The 24516-nt window shown below is 39.0% G+C and overlaps 1 protein-coding gene across 2 annotated transcripts; it reads right to left on the reverse strand.

Annotated features, from left to right (window-relative positions):
- Nucleotides 1-2730: 2730 nt before the first annotated feature.
- On the reverse strand, nt 2731-24280 carry usp10 (ubiquitin specific peptidase 10). Of its 2 annotated transcripts, XM_085168680.1 has the most exons (15): nt 23993-24280; nt 18227-18295; nt 17809-17854; nt 17323-17382; nt 14631-15863; nt 12509-12600; nt 11851-11960; nt 11710-11768; nt 11517-11620; nt 10971-11070; nt 9974-10154; nt 8960-9125; nt 8172-8316; nt 7537-7602; nt 2731-5767 (listed from the first exon to the last, which is right to left on the reverse strand). In XM_085168680.1, exons 1-15 carry the CDS (start codon nt 24011-24013, stop codon nt 5580-5582), a joined length of 2640 nt encoding a protein of 879 aa, XP_085024806.1. In that variant the 5' UTR covers nt 24014-24280; the 3' UTR covers nt 2731-5579. The 2 variants fall into 2 exon arrangements, with proteins under 2 accessions (XP_085024806.1, XP_085024811.1); XM_085168685.1 differs by lacking the exon at nt 17323-17382.
- Nucleotides 24281-24516: the final 236 nt, after the last annotated feature.

A 24516-nucleotide genomic window follows, 5' to 3' on the forward strand; every position in this document is an offset into this window, starting at 1 on the left:
GTCATATTATTGGCTGATTCTACACGTGCAGCTAACTAACAAACTGACCTGTGAGAGTCTATCAGGAAATACAAACTGGCCAATTTGAAGCTTTTAAAGAGATTTTTGATTCTTGACAACAGATTTAATAATATCAGAAAAGCAGATAAGCGAAAGTCTCGAGGTAAATATTAAAGGGAAAATTTCAGAGTTTCCTTGAAGAGCCCAGTGTGACACTCGGCGGGGCTTTTCATAATGGAGTCACAGAGCATTGTGTTCTTACATTTTGAAGTCATGGATATCCTTAAGTGCACATTCTGAACAGTAAGAAACTAATCTTGCATTGCAAATTGCAGCTTGCACCCAAGGCATTTGAGAAATGGCAGCTGGACCTTAAAATGTATTATTATGATCCTTGTTAACTTTTATATAAACCCAGCCACAGAGGACCACAAGCCAGTATACTTTTAGTGCTGCTCCAGGTAAATGGGAAGGGTTGCATCAGGGAGGGCATCTAGCATCAAATCCTTGCCAAATCAAACACGGGAATCATCAAAAATGTGATTGGCCTGGGCCTGGGTTAATAACCCAGTGCTGTTGGCCAACAGGGTGCCACTCACAACTGTGCTATTGTTCGCCAAAGTCAATAGAAGAGGAGAGGCGGAAGGTGTATTCAGAGGCAGCTAGAAAGAAGGAAAGGCAGTGGTGTGGAGGTGAGAGTGGGGACTTTAAGATGAACTGTGACTGGAAGATAGATATACTGTGTGAGCAGGAGACCAGGTGGAAGGGAAGCAACGCCAGGAGGTTTAGAGGTGGATTTGAATTGTTTTACCACAGTGTATATAAGAATCAAAATAGAGTAAAGGCTTTTTTTTATGTAGTTAAAGATTTATGCTATATGATCAATCCAAAGTGGAAAAAGAGCCATTAAAAAAAGGAGAAAGGGCAGAGTACTGTTTTTTTACCATAATATTTAATACAATCTTGGAACGTGACCTGACACCCGAGGCAAGACCTTTAGTGGAATCGATTTTCAAGAACAAGAGTGATGTGCAGGGCTTTAGTAACTACAGTGTTTGAGTTATAACATGAAGACAGGAAAGAGTTGTTGAACATAAGTTAAGAAGAGGTGACAAGTAAGCAGCATTATGGCTTTATGCTGAGAAAGAGCACTACAGATGTAACGCTTGCTTTGAGAGCGTTAATGCAGAAGCATAGAGGTGGTTCAGGAGTTGCACCATCTCTCTGGATCTAAAGAAAGCATGTGATAAGGTGCCAAGAGAGGAACTGTGGTGCTGCATGAGGAAGTCAGGAGTGACAGAGTATGTAACGGTGGTGCACGTACAAGAAACAGACAGTGGTAAGGTGTGCAGTAGCAGTGACAGAAGGGTTCAATGTAGAGTTAGGAATGTGTATGGTGGTGGTGTACATGCTAAGATTAGGTTTAACAGTGATGGTGCAAAGAGTAGAGGGAGTGAAAGCGGATGAGTTTACATACCCGGGGTCAACTATCCGAACCAAAGGGCAGAGAGGTGAGGAAAGCAGTACAGGTATTGTGGAGCAGGTGGAGAAAAGTGTCAAGGGTGACTTGTGACAGAAAGATGGCAAGAGAGAATGGGGAGACTTACAAAGGACCTGCTATGACATACAGTTCAGAGGGAGGCCAAGCTGAAGGTGGCTGAAATGAAGACAGACCAGATTAGAAATGAGTACATCAGAGGGACAGCTCAAGATGAGATATTTAGGGACAAAGAAAAGCAAGGTTAAGTTGGTCTTGGTGTGTGCAGAGTGGAGATATATTGAACTAAGCATGTTGAAGATGGAGCTGCCAGGCAGCAGTTAAAGAGGAAGACTTAAGAGAAGGTTCATGGTTGTAGTGCAGGATGGAGGCAGATGATCTGCTGTGATAACCCTTTAAAGGGAGCAGCTGAAAGGAACAGTACCACGTGTCCTGTAGTGTTTGCAGCTTGAAGTGTTTGAATGGTTCTTCTGTCTACCAAAACATGTGCCTCGCTGTAGTTAACAGTTTAGTTGTTTGTGTGGTAAAACTCAACTGCTCCACTACATGTGGTTTGACTTTGCCTAAAGAGACTCAGAATAATCACTCATTCCTGTTGCTTCCGTCACCTTGGCCCAACAATATTCTCACATTACAGAAAATAACATGTGGTGCTGAACCAGTTCCATGCGTTCTTGCACTTAAGATCTGGTAGTGAATGGTGCAATACTTGCTATTGAAAAAAGGCCCTAGTTTAAAAAAACAAAACAAAACAAAAAAAAGGTAGGAGCAGACCACGACATCATTCCTGAAACATGGCTGAGAGAGCCTCTTTGTTAGTAAAGGTGGTCTGTCTGTAGATGTTCCAACGTGACATTTTCTTTTCAGGCTATAATAGGGAAGATCTTAAAGTAGCCTTCTAACATTAACAAGAAAAATACTACACTCCACTGTAAATTTCAGAGTAAAGCCACATTGCAGTAGAGGAGTGAGCTATAGTAAGAAAGGAATAAATAGTAAAGAACACTAAAGGGCAGAAAACCCTTACACTGCAAATTTTTCAATGATGGGTCTGCTTCCCATTAAACCAAACGGAGGCGAGAGCAGCCATGGCCTTAAAGAGCACTGAGGCTGCCAGTGAGACCACAGGAGGGGGAGATATAACATACTACAAATACTACATAGTACATGTTGACATACAGAAACAAGAGACCAATTAAAGGATATGTGGTAGACCAAGACTCTGTGGATCATTTTGGGTTTGTTTGTTTTTTCAGTTTATTGTGCACATGTTTCTGTAAGCCAGTCCGCGGAGTAGAGGCTGCAAAGGTTTTCAGTGGATAATGAAGCCAGGTAGTCTTTAGACTACACTTGATTAGCAAACTGCTTTTTGCACAATCCTTTATTTGAACAATAAACAAAATAGATGCTGGAGGCTTGAAATTAAAAGACAGTATAGATTTTTTTTATGTCAATAATATCCCAACAGTTCCCAGCAGACATTAGAGTTAGGAGCACATACTGAAAGAAAGACATCATCGAAGCATTTCACCAGCACATTTCCTGACCAGCCATCTGAGACAGAGATAAAAACTATACAACTGAAAGCATAAGCCATCTGTTCCAAAGTCCCATCATCCAAACATTCTTTAAAAAGGGAAAAGAAAGAATGCAAATCAACAATGTCACAATGTGTGCAGAAATGATTACGAAGCCAGCGGCAAGACTGAACCATGGTGAAAGATTTTAGGATGTACTGACTATCTAAGCAGCATGCCATTCCCTGTGTGTGACGATCAGCGGACTGTGATGAGAAATGGCAACGAGAATTTGAATGAAAAATGGTAGGATATAAAGTGAATGATAGGCTTTAGGGCCTATATATAATGTTGACCTTTGGTTTCACGTGGGGAAGGCTTCTGATTTGAAAACCTACAAGGAACTTTAATCAATATTTTCACCACGTAACGATGCTAAAATACTTTAAATCTAGTGTGTAATTTTGAAAAATGTTACTATGTTACTAAACTTTAATTTAAAGATAGGAACCAACTTTCTCATTGATTCCCGTTTCAAGAGACTTATTAAATTCACACAAAGCTCTTAAAATAAAATAAATGTCATTACACTGCAGCTTTTCTTTGATCGGAGGCAGGGAAATGGTTAACCACTATCTCGCCCCCAGTTCTTATTGTATAAAATCATGTGAAAATACTTGTGCTGCTGTGTTAATACTGAGATACTGACAATGGTGGTTGGAATAAAATGGGCCTTGAGCAAAAAACCAAACCAAAAAAACAAAAAGAAAACCAACAAAAAACACCATGACATAAATTGAAATAAAATTCAAGCAAAGAACTAGTTCAATTTTATTTGTTGTGCTTTAGCCGCTGTAATTTCTTTTCAAACCAACTTAAATGCAAGCATATTGTTCTGAAGGGAGCAAGAGCATTAGGACATCCGATAAATGATCAATGACGAAGAAAAACAGAAAAGAAATAAACCTAACATTTTTTAGTGACATAAACAAAAATCATCACAATAAGTGAAATCATCAAAAGAAAATAAAATCATCTTCAACAAAAGCAAATACTAGCTCCTTTTATGTGCATGCCTGGGGTCTTTATGCAGAGCTTAGCGCAGATGTTGTCCTACTTCCCCGCAACACTCAGTTTTCCTCCCTCCACTGTGAGGAGACACGGAGCCACAAAAGAGTAAATACACAGGTGTCAGGTACATTCCCTTTACTCTTCACTTACATTAGACTTGCAGTCGCTGCCTGATTAGGGTTAGACTCATACACTGAGTGGAAAAACGTCACACAATGAACCTAAGGCAGCCCCCCTGCTTTCTGCTGAGTTGGGGGTTAAGGAAGATGGTGTGGCTCAAAACTACACTGATAAGCCACCAGTACACAGATGGAACCTTTACACAAGAAAAGACAAACAATTAAAAATCATGATAGGAGAAGAAAATGTACAAGGGTGGGGTTTGCAGTGGGATCTGTCTTAACTGGCTGCCACTTCTCCAGTGCAAGAACTGAGTCTTAAAAGAACAAAACAAAAAAAAACAAAAAACAGGCACATTCCTTCAGAACCCAAACAGGCATTCAGTCAGCTAGACCTTAGACTTTTTTCCTTTACATTTGAATCTAAATATTGGTAAAATATGCATTTTACTGTCATATTGTAATCAATCAGTTTATATTTTGTGCACAGAAGCTTATTAAGTTCTAAAGCTCATTAATATTTTGTAGATATTTTTTCTTTTACCCCCTAAATCTAAACCCCAATAACATAAGAAGGATCTCAAAAACAACAAAAACGTTCAGTTCCCATTCCCAACTCACTTACCGCCCCCCGATGTTTTTGATGGCTCCAGTAGACTTAAAAAGCATCATAAAAGTGACAAAACGGAGGAGGAGGAGTTGGTGGTGGTTGTGGTGGTGGCAAAGAAGAAACCTGGCCTCGGGAGGAGAGACTTGTGATAATGCTGGTGCTGGGCCTTTTCAATGCACGAGGGCAATTAACAGGCTTTTAAACTGCTGCAAATTCACTAGGCCGACAGTTCCCCCTTAACTAAAAAGGCAAACACTGATAGTCCATTTGCAGCCCGTGGTGGATAGTTTTTCTTGCATGAGCGAGTCCACTGTTTGAGCCGAGCTGTGGGCTCAGTCAGAGGTGAGTCTCAGGTCCTAACCTGCAACCCCAATCTGTCTGCCTATTCAACAGTCCTTCCTTGCTGCTTTAAAAATAAATCAAAAAAAGAGGAACTTAAAACACAGCAGTGGTGCACAGAGAAGAGAGCAGTCACAGGGAAATCTTTGTGAATGCAGCTTGCCTCTCTTCTTCAGAAAAGGAGAAGAAAAAAAGGAGACAAAAAAGGTGTTGGAAAAGCTGGTTCTCAGGAAAGCGGGGACAGGAGGGAAGAAGAGGAAAATCTTGCAAGAGAACAAGTTAGGCAGTGTTCCTGTTCATTAGTTTTGTGTGTCTGTGTCGTGTGTAGATGTACTGTCAACGAGTGCATTGAGGATGCATGTTCTGTGTGTGTTTGTGAATATATTCAGGGTATCTTGCATGTACGTTGGGATGTGCGTGTGTGTCTACAGCAGGTCGACGCGACGGTAGTACAGCAGGTAGGCGGTGCGCTCTGCAGTCTGCTTCACCACCTGGTACTGGTTGATGACCTTCACTGTCTGGTCGTCAATGCGCAGCCAGCCGTTAAGACCGATGTGGAAGACATCCGTGGTGTAATGACCGCCTGTCGCACTGTTTCCATGGTGATACACAACTGGTGAAGTTGGAGAAAAGTGGAAAATTTTATTTAAGGTATTACTCATTCATGACTTCAATGTTGGGCACTGTAGTGCCAGCAATTCTTAAGTAAACGCAAGCCAGTAAAGATCAGGTGATCAGCACATTGGTGTAGCGTAAAGAATACACTATACCTACAGTACATCTGCATACATATATCTAGTAGTGCATATATATATATATATATATATATATATATATATATATATATATATATATATATATATATATATATATATATATCTCATGTTAAAAACAAAGTGTCAGGATGTAATAGAACTCATTTAGCTTGGAACTGCTATGAAAATTAGGAAAGTACAACCTCGGATCATCAAAAAAACCAAACATATTACAATGTCTCCTCATATATTTAAGAATAAACCAAAAATATACATAAGCAGCTTTATGTGTCAGCTTCATTCTCTCACATGGTTGGAAATTGTGTTCGCTTTGGTTCATTTAGGTTTGCGGGCATTCATTTATGCACAGCTCTCAAGGTCACATCACACAACATTTCAATGGGGTTCAGGCCTGTTCTTTGACTGGAACACTAAAACACCCCAATTCTCTTATTTTTCAGTCATTATTGTAGATTTGCTGCTGTGGTTGGGAACATTATCCCGTTGCATCGCCTAATCTAGGAGTCCTCTGGTTGTCAGATGGCCTAACATTTTGGAAGGCACAGGAATCTGTATCAGTTCTTGGTCGACTCAGTGACGTGGTGCCGTGCATTGTGGTCAAACATCTCTAATTTGGTCTCATCTGTCCAAAGGACATTGTTCCAGAAGTGTTGTGGTTTGTTCAGATGAAACTTTGCAAACCTAAGCTGTTCTGCCACGCTCTTTATAGAGAGAAGAGGCGTTCTGTTGGCAAACCTTCCAAACCAGTCATACTTGTTCAGTTTTAACATGCTAACTACAAATGATGTAACTCTTGGGTAACCTGCAGTTTCTGAGAATTACACGGCCGGGCATTGGGGTGAATTCGTTGGAACACCCACTCCCAAGATTGTGGTATTTTGCAAACACGCGCCTGAATGCTGCAGACCAGCAAACTGCCAAAATGTCTGCTTTTACTGAGGTGTTGCCGATGATCAGTTGCACCTGGCTGCTATTTACCCTTAATTCCTTTGAGAGTGGTAAAGATGTATTTAAGCTTCACGCCTGCATTTTTGGCTTGGCTTTAATTAACTAAAAAAATGACACTGTTTGAAATGATGTTGCTGAGGCTGTATTTACCTAATTTTAAAACCCGCTAAGGAAGATGACTTTGTTCCCTGATATAACCTTTTAATTTTTTTAACATGACTGTATGTTCTTGATATCCTAATCACTAAATCTATTTCTCTGACATATTACGGATAAAGCAGAACTCAAACCATTCCAAGCTCGAGCTTGTTATTGACAGTTGTTTGTGTATTTTTCATATTTTGTATATTGCTCAACACTTGAAAATAAAACAGGATGTTTAATGTGGCTTATGCTTGAGCTGAGTGATGTTTGTGTTTTTTGTATTACTATCCAAAATAATTTCCTGGCGTGAAATGAAAGAACCAGCTGAGGTTCAACAAGACAGAACAGCAATTTTTTTTTCACCCTTGGCAGCATTATTATTTTGTGGTCAGTGGAATCGCATCACAACAAATTAATAACTCCCAGAGTGACAACAGATTATAAAATAAAGCTTAATTACAACATTATGCAGCAGATATAAAAACAATATGGCCCAAATTAACAAAACACAAACCTGCAAAGAGCCTGTAAGTTCTTTGGCCTTTCACAACTTTGCTTCGCACTCCAGAGGACAAAAGATCTGAAAGAAAATCCACTAATTAGACCATGATGTTTTTAATGACTGCTTAAACCAGGACTAAAAAACACAGAACATTCTGCACCATGTTTTACTGTTGCAATTTGAAAATTGACAGCCTTTAATGAAAATCATGCTGATGTTGCTGTAATTAACAGCAAGTGAGGTCTGAAAAGTCACTTGGAAACACATCTGAGTTTGCACAATTTCTGTCAAATCAAGTTGTTGAAATGTCATAATTTGATGGTATAAACTGCAGCTGTAAGCTCAATTTTAGCACATTCACTTGTGGCATATTTGACTACAGCACAGTATAAACTCAATTTCACTTTAAAAACCACATTTTTTACATTAATTCTAAAAGCTTGAAACAAACAAAACAATATACACTTCTCAACTTTTGCCAGTCTGCTTTGTTATGGTGCACACCAATTATCTGGATCAACTCTTAAAGGCACTGTGGGCTGTTCATGAACCAAGTATAACACTGACACATGTATAAAGTAGGTAAATCGTAATTAAAGGCCTTGCAATGACGCTGACACCTCAGTGGAGTGTTGATCTAGCCATACCTTTGCTGATTTCCAAGTCAACGGGGTAATCAATATTCTTTGTCAGTTTCTGGCAGCCTCCAGACTTTTCAAAAACAAATCTCTTGAGATGGAGCACCAGCACAGGGGGCAGCTCTTCTAGAGTAACCCTTCGGCTTATCTCAATCTGAAAGCAACAGCGAGAACAGTGAGCAGTCGCAGAATTTACCATGCACATTAAATAATACAGTTTCACAGTTACAAAACTAACTGTAGAAATAAAACTTGTCAAAAAAAGTGAACACAAAGCAAGGCTTTAACATTTTGCTGAAAATAAAATCAGCTAAGACGTTCAAAGCAGCAACTCGTGTTTTTATATTCTCTGGCTTTTAGAAGTACCAAAGTAACATTTCAGGACAAAAAGACCAACGCAAGATCTCCTCCCCCCCCCAAAAAAATAAAATGCTTATTATACAGCTGTGGAGCACCAGTTCTTCTAGCCTAATGTTCTAACACAGCACTGTTGCACTGACTGAAGTTTTCCTCTTTCTTTAGTTGTTGTTGGGTCTATACAAGGCAATGATTACAATATGTGTGATGAAATCAGTGATGTTATGTTCTACAGTTTGTACCCAACATCACTCTTCATCTAAACATCAATTCCAAAAATAAATTACCACACAAAATCACGTTATTTTGTGTGATCTGTTAAAGTCAGAAATAACATTAAGAAAAAAAGAAAGGGGAAAAAAAGGAATTCGAGACCCCAAAACTGCAACGCAACACCGATCTGAACTGAAACATGTCATCAAAGTTTACTTTTCTAATACCTCTTGCTTGGTTTTAGAAGTGTAGCCCTGGACTGACTCTCGAGCCACCAAGGTTTCGAGAGCCTCCTGGACAGTGCGGATCTTGTCTGACTGGATGTCCAGCTGCAGGGTAAAGAATGGCTGCAGAGTGGCCGACTCTTTAGAGTTTTGCTGATACACCACCGATCTAAGAAAGAAGCAAAACAGCCAGTTGTTAGAACTGTAAACGAATACCAGCAAGATTTTTAATAATATTACCTCTCGGTAGTCAAAACATACAACATAACACAATCAGCTCAAATACATTACGATGCACTTTCTAAAATTCCTGTTAAAACTACTCAGAGGACATCAGTTTGTTTTGCAGTTTACAGCTTTCGCTATAATCATGCAAGTCATTTAATTAAACCTTTAAATTCAAGAAAGATGATAATCTACTAATGATTACTGCTGTAATTCCCCAAGTCAAACCAATTTCTCTGAACAGCGGTTTAAAAGAAGTAGATGGGTTATAGCCAAGCTCTGTGGGCATACCCACCACTCTGTAAACACATGCCTATATTCAGTTTCTCTCACAACCATTTCGGAGAAAAAAAATCCTTAAGGACATTTAAAACACTGTGCAACCAGTGTACAACATCACCGTGCCAGACCAGAACCTCACAGAACATATTATTTAGTCAGGCAACAGCCGCAGATTCTTAACTTTGCAATTTGTCTGAAGGTTAAGACCTTTGTTTGTGGATGGTTGCCCCACGTCATGCTGTCGAGACTTTTGACCGCACTGACCCACATGGGCTGTCATTCTGAAGTGCTGTGGTGCGTGCTGGAAAAAACTGGGGGTGGATGACTAATTTGTGATGTCGCCATGAAACGAGGTCAAAATCTTTAACCCAGTAACCAGCTGAGGACTCGCAGATGGAGCCGATACAAATTTTTGATTGGTGTATAACAGGAAGCAAGACAATGCAACATTATTAAGTTTAATCAGAACTTCTTTCTATACAGAGGGTTTCACAGCAATCTGACATGTACCTGATGTGTCCACCAAAGATATCAGTTATGGGTGTGCGGACAAAGTCAGCTTGGCGAGTGATCGAAGTCTTGTTTCGGGGACCCACTTGCTCCCACTCATCCTCACTACCTTCTTCCTCCTTATCAGCACCATCCTCCTCCACACCTGGCTCGGACTCTGGTCCATTAGGTGTGGGAGCTTCTGTTAAAAAAACATAAATAAATGTAAACCACTCTGAAGAACAGCTATTTGATCTTTAAAGCGCCTGAAAGCAAAATCTCTTCTAAAACTGAGCCGTCTTAACTGGGATACGTACAAATATCTTCCATTCTGAACTATAGGGTTATAGGTTTTGGATTGATTGGCTCTCATTTGAGTAGATTCTCATTTGCTGGGCAATTGCCAGTGCTACTTTTAAAATTAAAATAAATAAAAGTGCTATATCAACAGTCATTAAGTCATTCTGTGATGGGAAGAGCTCCACAATACCTGCATATGGGTGGCTGCCAGCAAACTAACAACACATTAAATAAGCCTGTGGTTTGGCTGCGTTTTGTAAAAACAGCCAAAAGGGTTTACTGTAAACTCTGGAACAATTTCCATGTCAAAGCTTAGCTAGCAGTCCTTTGGCTTTTGGTTGTAAAGTTATCAGAATTGTTATAATGTTTGGTCTAATGATGAAGGCATGAGAATATGTCCACAGCTTCACTCAGGAACTTCAGGCTCTCTCAGTAGCAGCAGCTCTGCCCAGACCAAGCTGGATGCGAAGTTTCCCCTCTGAGCCATTTTTCCATTTTGGGAAAAGTCAATTAAAATGATTTCAGCTTACAATAAAAAAAATAGAAAAAGGAAAAGAGGGAAATGATTTAATATGCTGCAATACTAGCTTTTTGTTTCTATTTATAATTAATTTAGGCCAACACTAGGGAAGTTACTCTAAAGATAACATACGCAAAAAAAGAGCGAAGCATGCTTAGACTTAACCTGGCATATGCTATTCATAGACAAGTTACTTACTCTCTTCCTGAGGCGAGATTAGTTTCTTCAATGCTAGCATCTCCTCATGCAATCCATTGAGCGTGAAACCAAGATACTCCTCCGCATCCTCTTGTCGACCCTGAGATTAAAGCATAAGGACATCAGCCACATTAACGCTTCAAAGAATGCCTAAAGTCAAATAAAAATCTTGCAGACATTAAAAAGAAAAAAAACCCAGCAAACTCATTCACTGAGGTAAACAGAAAGAAAGCATGCACACAGTAAGAGGCAGGATGAAAGGAAGCCTCATTAAATATTGAAGATAACCATCTCCTTCAGTGATTCAGAGTTCTTTTCTTAATTAAAACTGATTCAGACTTGAATCAGCAGGTTGAATGTTTAATAGCAAACAAGTTATGTCCTGCTGAAATGTTTCTTAAACACAACAAAACCTCCCGTGGGCACTGTCTGTGCCACAAAAAGTACATTTAAACTGTTATTTAAAAAAAACAAAAAAAAAAAAACAAACCCACACCGTTACATGCTGATTTGCAGTGTTTATATAAAGCTGACACCGTGGTTTACCTTCTCAGAAAGACTTGATTTGATGAGAGTGAGGAGTTTGTAAATGTAAGTTGGTTCAAAAGGTGCACCAGGTCGGATGTCTTTTGTGACCTTATCTCCAACAGCTGTAAACACAGTTAGGAATCGTAAATCACCAGTGACGCCAACAGGAAATGACGCAAATATCTTTGGGCATGCTGTGTTAATATCTTACCCTGCTGTTTGGCTTTAGATGGCACGGGCATATTGTTGAACTCGTTCACCAGTCTTACACTGAGAGACACAAACAACTGAGATGTCTCTATGGCTGATGCTTTTTAATAAAAAGATATATACTTGTAGAAATGCTACTTACAAGTTGTCTATCATGGGTGTGGAGGTGCATGGTCTCTGCGTTTCATTGTGCAGAGGAATGGACTTCATCAGGTGATACATGGGAGGGCAGGCAATCAAGGCCTGTAGAGTCTGGGTGTTCAGAGTCAAGGTGAAAAATGATGTGTAGGAAAGGTATTATGACAAGCTACTTAAAGATATCTACATTTGATGCAAATGTGTGATTAAGTTTTAAACTGAGGAAATCCCCGGTGGTCTTTAAAAGTCTTAAAATTGAGATGTCTTTTGCATTCAATAAGTTAAAATATACGTGGGAAAAGTCTCAAATTTTCCACCAGTTTGAGGGAAAAAAAATCCCAACACTAAACAACGAAACAGACACCAAAATCACAGCATTGTTGTCAGCAATATCTTATCACATTTACACGCGACTGATGTTAAGATATCAAATGAACCAGATATACCTCAAAATAACTGAGTTGTTAGCAATCTAAATGCCATCAAAAGAGCAGGCCCTATAAACGTTCTGAAACAACGTCACAACAAAGTAATATTTTTACAGTGGCACACGTGCCCTGAGACTTGGGCCATTTGGCTTAATAACAATGTAACATCAAGAAACTAACAACCAAGTAGTTAAAATCAAAGGAACAATAAAATATGAAGCATGAAAAGGATACAGCGTTGATATAGCACCAGTTTCCCTTGTTGATCAGTCCTCTCGGCTGCAAAGACACTGGTTTATGTATCAACTTCACATTCTCAATAAGTTCTGGGGATTCAAAGAAAACACAATATTCTTAAACAGGTAGATTCGCACAGCTGTGACAATGAAAAACATATGTGTCATAGTGATAAATCAAAACAATTGTTTCTTCGTCTATTCCTGCCTCAAATGGCGACAGCATAAGAGACTGAATGAATAAGACCAAGGTCTTGCTGTACCACGCCTAGGAAGGAAGACCGTCATTCAAAAAGACAGCTTCCATGGTAACGTGGGAATACTTTCATAGTTTCACACAAATAAGAACAAAAAAACATCAATTTGGCTGAGACTGAAGGAACAAAGGCAAATGCACATTTAGACAGAACAAATAAATCACAAGTACAATCATTGTTACTTCTTTACAAATTGGCATTATCTCCATTTTCATAACAAGTCGAACCACTGAGCTCACAAGTTACCACAATTAAAACTAAATGTCAGTTAATCGCATCTCATTTATCATGTCAGTCACAGACAGCGACCCTTTAACAGCTTTTTCCTATGGGTATTATATTTTTTTCAATATATACATATTTACAGTATAGAAATGGACACCGTTTCATGTCTGATTATGGTCTACATTTCTGATTTTACCAGCCTCTTACTACTTTTGAACAGTGATATGCACACAAGTGTGAAGTATCCAAGAAACTCGCATATAAAGAAAAGGCAGAAAAAAGGTAGTTTGCTGCAGTGCTAAAGAATATATATACATTGATAGATTATTTTTTCTTTTTGGTCCATTTCAATCAATCACTTTTATATATACAAACAGCTAGTCTGTGGCTCCAAACCGGTGTATTTCAAGCTAGGCTGGTTGTTTAAGTTCAAATGTGGCTAGTACAGACTAAACACCATCAAATAAACACATTTAAATTAACGTGCTTAGGAACCAACATGCCCGCTACTCAACAGCGAGTATACATTTCCATCTTACAGTAAATGCATAAATGATTATAGCCTACCTTCTTTGCTATGTTGTGGCATACTTGCATTGTGTGTACTTCTGCACACTTCTAGAATAACTACTCCCTAAAAAAATGGCAAAGATTGATCGCTGTCACGCTACGCGAAATGAGAAAGTTTTATCTGAAGATACGCATAATATCTGATGGGTACCTTAGAAGAGAGACGGTGTGTTGAATATGTGAACTTTCACAGGATTGTGTTTAAATTCTACCTCAAACCAGTGTCAGAGAGGACAAACTAATTAAGCCTGGTAAGTTCCCGTAACCTTCTGAGACAACAACCACAAAATGTAGTGTAATTAGGTTCATCTCCCCAGAAAACAATTAGCACACCATTGTTAAGAGCAAAACACTGAATACGATTTGGGGACAAGAAACAACACAATATTTTGCATTTTTCATTCTGTCTACCAGCTTGTAAAATCAAATTTTAAAAACCTTCTCCATATGGGAAACTGTTTTTCTAGACTGTTCTGATCAATAACACGTTTCAAGATGCTGTTTCACTGTGTGAAATCTGAGGCCGTGACTCATCTTGAATCATTATCTCATTTCCTTAAGTAAAAAAACAAAGTATTCATGAGGTGTCACATCTCAGCTCCTTGCAGTTGATCATTTATACCCGTACTGCAGCTCTGATAGGAATAACTGGAATGATTTAAACAATAAATAAAATCTGATAGCCATCCTGCATGTAGCACCACCATCTAGTGGTCATTTCTTGAAAATGAATGCAACAGTCCCTTAACTTCTATTTAAAGCAAGCTGTCAGTGAGAAATCTGTGCATCTCAAACTTACCATACCATTAGTATAATGAGCTGCAAAAATGTATCTCTTTTTTAAAATATACCGTACTCTTTCCAGTGATCCCAATTTTAAAAGCTTATTTTGTTAGATATGCAAGTATGAACAGTACAATCACCTCAACACTGCCACCAAGTGGCATGGATTGAATTTCGCAGAACATACCTTTGGCAAAAAAATAAGTTATAAACTCACACCAAATTAAAAAGTAGTAATGGTGTAATGTTTTTAGAAGGTAAATTATCAGCTTCTTTATAAAATACCTGCAAGTTTAGGGGCCATAGGATCCTCAGATACATGGACAGGGCCTTCTTTTACTTCCCCAACTTTCTCAGGCTGCTCTGGCACAGCGACAGAGGGAGATACTGCTTCCACAACATTCTTTACCTCCACAAATGCCTGAGGGCCACCAGGTAGAGGCTTGGAATTGTGAAAGAGGCTAGCCCAGGATTTCGGAAGATTAGCAGTAGGTGCAGCTGGAGTGGCAGGCGAATGTGCCTGCTCTGTCACTACTGACTGGGCAGCTGACTCTGGGATGACCTGCTGAACCTGGTCCCCACTCTCAATGTCCTCTTTGTGTCCATCTGCACTGACAGGAGTGGTAGACTCTGCTAGCCCATTTGCCACCCCATTGTCTGCCATCTCTCCTCCCTCTAGTTCAGTAGTCGTAATGGAAGTGATGACAGAGATGACAGCAGCTGAAGTAGGAAGAGGTGATTTGGAGAGGGGGCTATGTGGAGTATCTGAAAGTTCAGGACTCTGTGGAGCCAAATGATCTGGCTGCTGATCTGCAGTCCTTGGTCCCTCTGTCATCCCTCTCCTTTGAGAGGAGGATGAACAGGGGGAAGTTGCATTGTTGCCATCTGATAAAGAGGCAGCTCCACTTGCTAAGTCCAAAGAAGAGTCATCAGGGCTATCACTAGTCCTCTGATTGGCAGTGGATGTGGGGGCACACTTGGCTGCTGCCACAGCAGCTGTTGGTGTTGCTGTGGAGGCGGGTCCCGGGGTGGAAAGTTCAGCCCCTGACAATGCCTTACTGTCCACATCCTCAGTACTGTGGTGTGGGCCACTGAGTGCATGTCCGTTCACCAGTGCTGTCACAGGTGTCCCATCCGCTGTACTGGTGCTGCTGCTGTTGCTGCCAGTTGACGGTTCCAGGTAATTGTAGTACCCAGGCGGTCGTTTTTTCTTTTTCTTTCGCTCTCTCTGTCCCAGGTTGCCAGGGAGTCCGTCCATGTCCGGGCACGGCTGGTGATTGTCCAGGGCTGAGGCCTCCGAGTCAGGTCCGTCCAGTGAGTTGAAGTGTGCCCCGTCAGGGACATCAGCTGCTGGAGAAGCCGTCTGTTGAGCTTTCTGGGCCGGCTGGCAGCCCAGGATGAACTCAGGAGCCTGTGGGTTTAGGGTACTCGACACCTTGTATAAAGGATCGTTGCCCCCAACAGCCTTGGAATCCATCACCTCGTCAACACCAAACTCAATGTGCTGATAGTCTTCTCCTGCAGATAATATTTCAGTCAATTAGAAATACAGAGCACTGTTTAGATTAATTCCTACATATTAAAACCAGGCTGTGGTATCTGACTTTGCTGCAAAACGTCACATTTTTCCGGAACAAGCAAACTGTTACTCAAGGGGGTCGTGGGAGCTCTGACAGGATCAAAGATACCAACAAAAAGGAAGAAATTCTTCTAGACCTATTTTTGACAACTACTGCTGTCCAATCCAAACCAAATTCCTTCTGGTCTCACATAAATTCCAGAAGTGGGGTGATTCAACACTTAAAATTGGGTCTGGGAAGGACAATATAGTCTTAGGGATAAAACTTCTTTCACTTACTTATGATTCTGATTTGAAGGGGAAAAAAATCCAATAAACTAAAAATAAATAAATAAAAAACATTTTTGGCACAATCCTGTGTGGTCAGTGGCCAGATGTTATCAATATTCTGTTGAAACTATTCAAGTTAAACTGCTACAAAAAAACATTCAATGTCAAGTTGACAATCAATAGTTTTGACTAATGGTTTATTATAAGCAAAGCTTATTTTGCTGACAATTTGAGATACCATTTTTCTCAATCATTCTTGAAGATTTAATTAAAATGTTTTTGTTTGTTTGTTTTTTATTTAGGCAATGACATGCGATTTAACAAGTGTCTAAAATCACTTTTAAAAAGATTACAAAGGAATACAATACGGTAGTCAATAGAAAGGAAGTCTGGCTTAACTGACTGCAGACACGCATCAATAATCCTTACTTCCTGAATATTTTTAACAGCATTTTTAAGTGTTGGAAACTTCAGCAATACAGAACAACGTAAAACAAATACATCAGTTTTTTTAAGTTAATTTTTGGACAAAATGTGTCACACAGCAGTTTGAACTGTAAGTTATTATGCAGTGAGAGGTGCAAAGTGCAAAGGTGAAACATTAGCAAGTGCAAATATGAAAGAAAAAAAAATCATCCAAGTCATCATGACACAGCTGATTGGCCAACCAAATGTAATCTCTGATCCCCTGCAGAAGGTAAGAGGGCACTGAAACACAAGGTACTCCCTCTACTGAGATGAGAGGAATCTGTTAGTGTTAGTGAAATTGCACTTCATTACTGTAAAATGCATTCAGCAGTGAAATCTCAATTTAAGGATAAACATGTACACACATGTTAGCAACCGCATAAAATCATCTCTATGCCCTTAGTAAATAAGCCGTGATTGGTAAGTCATTAAAATGCAATTCAATTTTATTTTAACGGAGACCTACAGTAGTGAAAATGTATTATATGCAAGAAAAGATAAGATACTTCGCAGTACCTTAAGCATGCAAAGCTTTATAGGTTTTACCAACAGGCAAGAGAAAGAATACAGGCAAAAAGTTTAGAAAGCCACCAGTTTTTGAAACCTGGATTTTCAGTTTTACAGCAAACGTACAAGAGGGTATCAGACTCCTCAACTCACCGCAAACCTGCAGTCCCATAGACTCCATAATAAAAGGTACAGCAGGAGTGCAGTAAGATCCTAAATAATCAATACAAATCAAGGTAAGGCAATTGTCATGTGCATATAGGTACTATTTGAAAGAAAGGTGGCTGCTCTAACATTTTTGATTTTGGTGGGCAAAAAAAAAAAGAAAAAGAAAAAGAAAAAAAAAGGTGGTGGTGGGGAGGGTCAAGATTTAGTGGAATTTATAAACCGTTTCAAACAATATTGCACAAATGTATATAAAAAATAAAAATAAAATGACAGGAAAAGCATCTTCCTGCAAGGCAAGCCAGATCAGCTATACCTGGGCTTCAGCCATACATTTAGTCCTGCTCTGAAAAACAACTTGATGCCAACTAAGAGCAGGAGAACAGTCAGCCCATGTCTACTTTAGAGTATTTTGATGTATTTTAAATAATTAAATAAAAATGTAGGAAATTAGCTTATGTAAAAAGTACATACCAGAAGACTGAGTGACACACTGGACTTTGTCATTGAACGGAGGAAGCTGCGAAGAGAGAGAAAATATAAGTTGTGATAAAGACCCAGCAGGTAACCACAAAAGTAATACTTAAAAATAGACATGACTGATATCTTAAGACCATTGTCAAGTGTAGAATTACCGTTTACCAGATATATGCATTTTGGCTCAATGGTCAATTTCAGTAATCCTGAACCTTGATTTTTGACTATTAGGGCTGATAAGCAAATTTATTTGAATTATATTTCTCCAGAAACCTCACTGTTTCCATTGAGAGGATATCCTGACGAGGCCAACACGACTACTCAAAAAATAAATGTAGTTCTTTCTCTTTAATTTAATAATGACTTATTAATGGAATAATGACCGCTACTGCTTTTTCTGGACCAATCTGCTTACCTCAACATAACATCGTGGAGTCACAAAAAACTGATTGATCTCATCAGGGCTGAATTCCCCAAAGATGTACTGTGGGAACAAAATTAATACAAGCATTAACTGAAAAGGAAAGACAATGGAATAAAACACACTATAAAATAAAATTAAAAAGTTAAAAACAATCAAGAACTTTCAGATTATTCATTAGTATAAAATATAAAATCAAGGGGAAATTTTTTAAGCAGTGTTCACTGTAGACAGGTCATTCAACCTCATAACTGGAATGCAATCGTAAGGTGCCGTCATTTCAAAATCTAGGTATTAGGACACATACAGCAGTCCTTCATCACCCATTCAATTTACAATGCTAACCTGTGCAAACTGATGAGTCATGCAGTGTTATACATAAACCATGAGCACAAACAGCTCTGAATCTAGACCTGTTTTATCTAGGTGAAGTAGGTTTGTCAGTTTGTTAAAGGTTAACACAAAGCATTCAAAAGAATGCTTTGTGTTAACCGTTAGGCATCATAAAAAGCATTGTTGTACTTAAAACAAGCCAAAGCAGGCCTCTGATGTAACTTCACGGACTGCTTTTAACACATGTGCCTGCTTTGAGGTGACACAAGATTACTGGGATTTGAATTAAACATATATTTTACCTACTTTTCCACCTATACCACCCACTCCCCTTATATAATGGTATCTTCACTTTACTTATTAGTGTAGCTGAGTTAGTTGCTTCTGCTTTGACACACAAAGACATGGTGAAACAGAGCAGAGGAAAGAATCCATCACTGACGGCTGAACTGATGAGAATTTAGCCATTCCGATTCCGTTATCAATATCACTTATCATTCGATTCATTTATCAATTGTCATTCCATTTTCACCGGCTCCATTTTGAAAGTCACTACCATTGCTATTTTCCATCTCTAACACACAAACTGAAATCAGCCGATTGTAGTGCGAGTGCAAGAATGGATAAGCACTATTGATAGGCAAGCAGACTAACAATTTCAAGGAAATTGACTACTGGAAACCAGTTTTCTACAAAAACTGGTTCTTGATTCCCATCCCTACCTCTCAGACTGACCGACAGACCTGGTTATAATCAACAATTTGTGTCACCTGTGTTTACCAAATTAACACTTGTAGTGAGGTAGGTTCCATCAGTTCAAGACGCTACATGCCATTAAACATTCATCAGTGAAGCGCGCGCACACACACACAGGACACGAGGAGGTGGCACTAACATAAAATCTATGATCATCTTCGAATTGTTTTTGAAGTTGATATTTCAGGTATCAAAAAATTTATTTGCATTGCAAAATTAAAACTGTTAGAAGTTTACTATTTTGAAATTTTAATAAAGCAACCAGCTAGACTTAAATGAGTAGTCAGCTGCTCAGCCAGCAGACCAGCACTTATGGAAAGCTGCATATATGAACTTGAAATTAAGACTTCAAAGTTAACTCATTTTATTAGATTAGCTAAAAACAATCAAACTGCAATATAACTCATTGCACACACTACAACCACCTTCAAATGAAGCCAGGTCTATGGTAGTAGGGGTTCATATTATGTGTAGTGGATGCAGGCAAAATAAATTAGAAGGCTTAGAAATCTTCCCGCAGCGCTTCGTCATGCACCCTCTGATGATGACGTTTAGGAGGACTGTATAAAGACCAACATTATTTGTCATGTTTTTACTACACTGCTGTTTTCTGATGTTGCTTACAGTGTTATTAATTAATTTTCCACAGAATCACCACGACATCAACTATAATTGTACGTTATACCTTGAGAGGACAAAAAAAACCAAAACACTGAGCCACTGAAGGGCCCACATGCGCAACTTAAAGGTAAAATGGACTCACTAGCCATGCTGTTAATCTTTTCAGTGCAATAAACAGTGGAACGTGAAAGGGTAGTCACAGAGAAAAGAAATTGCAGCTCAAGCATATATAACTTTTTGCAAACAAGGCCCCACGCGAGGGCCCACATTGCTGAAATGGCACTACAAGCGACAAACAGCCAGCCATGATCCAGCGGCCTCAGGATGGCTAATACAATCACAACAGAAAGAATGTCCCTTTGCTCCTTTCTGCAGGCATGCCACACGTACCACACTAAGCTTCCCTTGCTGATCGTTTGGACTGCGGATTACAACAAATTAGCCATCTGTATGATTTTAGCACAATTTAATGACGACATCACACAAACAAGAAAGAGCCAAGAATAAGAAGTAAGAAAAATAAGTAGTCATAAGTAAGAATAAGACTAGAAAGATAAGGTGATTTATAGACTTTAGTGAGTTTCACTATTGGTGACTGACTATTAGCGATAGTGTGGTTCACAAATTTAAATTTAAAACGATATCAGTGCTGTGAAATATACAGATATGTACTACGAAAATTCTAAAACTGATGTCGCGCAAACAATCTGTTTTATTCTAAGCACAGGCTTGTTTACCTAAACTGATCTGCGGAGTTATTAATGGACAACTTGGCTGAACATAAAAATGTTGCAGTGCCAGTACAAATAAGGTCAGACTAGTTTTTCAATGAGTTTGACGAGCATGCCTGTGCCTGCCTGGTAGTGTGATGTAGTAAAAGGGTGGCAACAATTACAAACCATTAAAAAAATTATTAAAAATTGGGACAAATAACGGCGTTACAATCATTTCCATTTAGTCTGCTCTCAGTCAAAAGCAACTGCTCATAAATGTGCGAACACTTTCAATTTTTTGATACAGCAGACTAAGCCATAACACAGGCACATATTCACTTTTAATTAATATGAGGACTTATTTGAACATTCTGATTCCCATTGGAAGATGAAACAATGATACTAGAAGAACAATTTCATCCTGTGGGCCCCCGATATTAATCATCCCAAGGACAAGTTCCAGATTAATGGCAGCTAAACTCACTGAGTGAAAAACGTTTTTAAGGTGCAGATTTATTTTTACATTCATTTTTAGGATGTTTAAAGTTTGATGCTGCTACATTTTTTAATGTGTCACATTGAGAAGAGTTTCTAATCTTTAGTCTCAATTGAACTAATAACAGTGGACTAAATAATTTGCTGATAAATGGCCCTCTGCTATCACTATGTCACATAATCATGTAGATCGGCCAATAGTTGTTGATAAAAGTAAAGTTACTCTGATAACTAATCTTCAGAGCTGGCATTTTCTTTTTGTTTTTCTTTAAATTGGATTAATTTACAATTTCCTGTTTCCCAATCATGGATTTTTTTGTGTTTTCAGTTTTCACATCTGTAATGGGACACATGCTAATTTCAAAACAGGGATCAAACTACTAGAATCCCTCAGTAACAAAGCTGAAGTGGTTTATACTTAAACTTCTTTACAGCTTTTTTTAATCTCTAACAGTCGATGAGTAAGATCTAAAGGGAAGGCCATTGGTTACACAGCCTTGCTAATACAAGGAGATGAGATAAATAAAATACAGCTCCCGTGTTCAGAAATGAAAAATAGCCATCACTGTGTAAAGATCTTTATGGTGTTATAACACGTTGTACTTACACAAGCAATAAATTCTACCGTGCCTATACCCCTGAACTACAGCTTAAGGTTAATGATGGCATTTCAGCAGAGATGTAAGGCTTTTTGTGGTCAAGACAACTTTAGAAAACCTTGACTCAGATGTCTACATTGACAGTGGTAAAATACACTTTTTTGACAGACTATCATAACAGGACTATCGGAATAAAAGGTTTAAATATTCATGTAATTTAAATGTCTTCTCTTTTTTTAATTAAGGCACAGCAGTGGTCTTACTTTAACTGTTTTAGAGGTCATTAAACTAAACCAAAAACCATTACAATCCCAAATAAAATTACCTCCACACCCCAAAAAATAAAATATAATCACTGAAATCCTTTAACTAGTTTTCAAACTAGTTCAACTTTACTAATAAGCTAAAATAAAGGAGCAATAATGGTATGTTAATTTGAAGTTTCACATTTGGTAGATTATGCATTAACAAGATGACTTACCACAAGCAGAACACTATCTGCCTTTATCTCCCAGTGCAGAAAAATTGATAAGCATTTCCAGAATTACCTGTTTGCTAAACTTCTACTCAGAAGACCGATGTCCCTTCTGGTGCTCATATGTCTTTTACTGCCTCACCTGTTTATCGACCAATTTTAGCCCCAGTGTTAGTATTTTCACTCAGCAATTTCACCGAATAAATCAACAGCAAACCTTTCAGTCGCCTGCCTTCTGTGACTACTTTACAGAGGGATGGCTATTAAAATGAGGGGTTTTGTAACAGAGTAAAAGTGGTGACAAACAGAGAAAAGCAGACCCAATGAAATAGTTGATGATGCTCCAGATCTGCTGGGTTACCGTTGCTGTGGAGCACATTCTGGAAAGCACTAATTTAGAGTGTTTGTGAAAGCTTCTTTCCATTACTATTCACTCTATGCTATTCATACTAACAAAAACCAAAAAATACTATGCAACTCTGTATCAGTCTGTTCAGTTATGAAAATGTATTTCACCAAATATTGACATGTAAATTAAAAGGGGGAAAAAAAGATGTTCAGCCGGTCTTCCCCTGAAACTTTCACTTTAATAAAGAGTGAACCAATAGAAACGCTCAATTTGGAAGCCAGGAAGAAAGTTGAAAGCATGCAGAATTACTTTAGTACAGCAGATTTCCCTTACTACAGTGGTTAGCCAGGTCCCGTTTCCTAAAAAAAAAGTTAGAACTGAACACTTCACTTGACTCCATTTCTGATTAATTTTTTACTATATGAGCTTTTTCTTCTCTAATTAAACTTTAATTGAGTCTCTTACTAGTAGACTAGAGACCTGGCGTGTTTCTTCATGTAAAACTAGACCTCAAAATGGGCCTTCCAACATGACAGCTAGCTTTTCCAGAAATAACACCAAACTTGTTAGGTTACCTCCAATCCAAGCTCAGTCACGTGGACGGTGGCTCTGTAAGCAGGGTGCAAGCTCAACCCTGATCCTCATTGTTTCCATATCAAGTAACTCTTCGCTATCAACGAAGGCCCACACTGTCGAATGTGTATTTAGCTAACTAGCTAGCGGACAGACCGCAAAGTCTAAGCACACCACCTGTGCAAAACAGTTAGCATACTGGAAGCTAAACGAGCAGCACGAAAACGTTATACCGCTCCAGAAACACTTATAAACGCCAAGTGATCACATGCAAAATATTCCACTAGACCGTTATTATGCTTTCTGACTACCCCGAGAAAACCAATAACTTACTGGTAGTTATAAAAATAAGATATGGCAGCAGGCCTGTGGCAGCACTGAGCAGGTGGGCCATGCATACACGCAGCAGTTTTCGGTCACTTTTCTCTAAGAAATATTACATGACATTTGTGGACTATAACTTCGAAGTATCACGAACATTTGTTTGAGCAAGTTTTCGTGTCGTTTAATTAAAAGAGGCTGTCATCGCCCCAAGAACTGCAACGGTAAGTACTGCTGGTTCATTTGAATGGAAGGACCTGGGGCCTGTTAGCTCACGTTACCATGCTGGTGGTATTCCAATGAGGCTTAGGGGGGGCATTAGCAAGCACTTTTTAGTACTTCAGCAGTTCAATGACACGACAGGCCAAATGTTTAAAATAACAACACACAACTGACCAAAATTAAATTATTGTGTGGCGTTAGCTTTGGTCAAAATGGTGCAGAATCAAAGAGCGATCTGAAGTCCAAAAATAAGAGACTGCACGAGTTGTTTTGGAGGCTAATGATAGCCAGCTAGCTAGCTACCTGGTTGCTGTAAGAAGCCATGCTCCCGGTGAGGTTTTCTGTCCTCCGCTGACGAGATGAAGAATCCCCCGGAAAGGTGTTGTAGGTTTCTACTGACAGCTACAAAAGGTGGTCTATTTCGACGTCATTGTCATTTGCCCAACGGTGTCCTGCCAGTCGAAAGTTTTGATCTATGTAATGCATCAGCACTTCATGCTGTTCGCCTTGCCGTCACCGCCATTTCTGTCTAGCATCTTCCTTGCTTGCTAGCTAGAGCAGCGCGCGGTCGGTTGTAACGGCAGCGTGAGCTCAGGGAGTAACGCCAAATACTTCCGGTGAGTGCTGATTCTAAGATTTCACAATAAAAAGGCTTCATTAATACTTTTAGTACTAATACTACTACTTACAATGATAACAATAATAATATTAACAATACTCGAAAATTTTATATAAATTAATTACGGGGTGCAGATGATTGCCTTTATATTTACAAAGTTTCAGCATTTAGACAGTAAATGAACCGAAAGAACAAAACCCAGTGTGGA

The sequence above is a fragment of the Neolamprologus multifasciatus genome, chromosome 1 (assembly GCF_963576455.1).
Source record: "Neolamprologus multifasciatus chromosome 1, fNeoMul1.2, whole genome shotgun sequence".
NCBI classification, from domain to species: Eukaryota; Metazoa; Chordata; class Actinopteri; order Cichliformes; family Cichlidae; genus Neolamprologus; species Neolamprologus multifasciatus.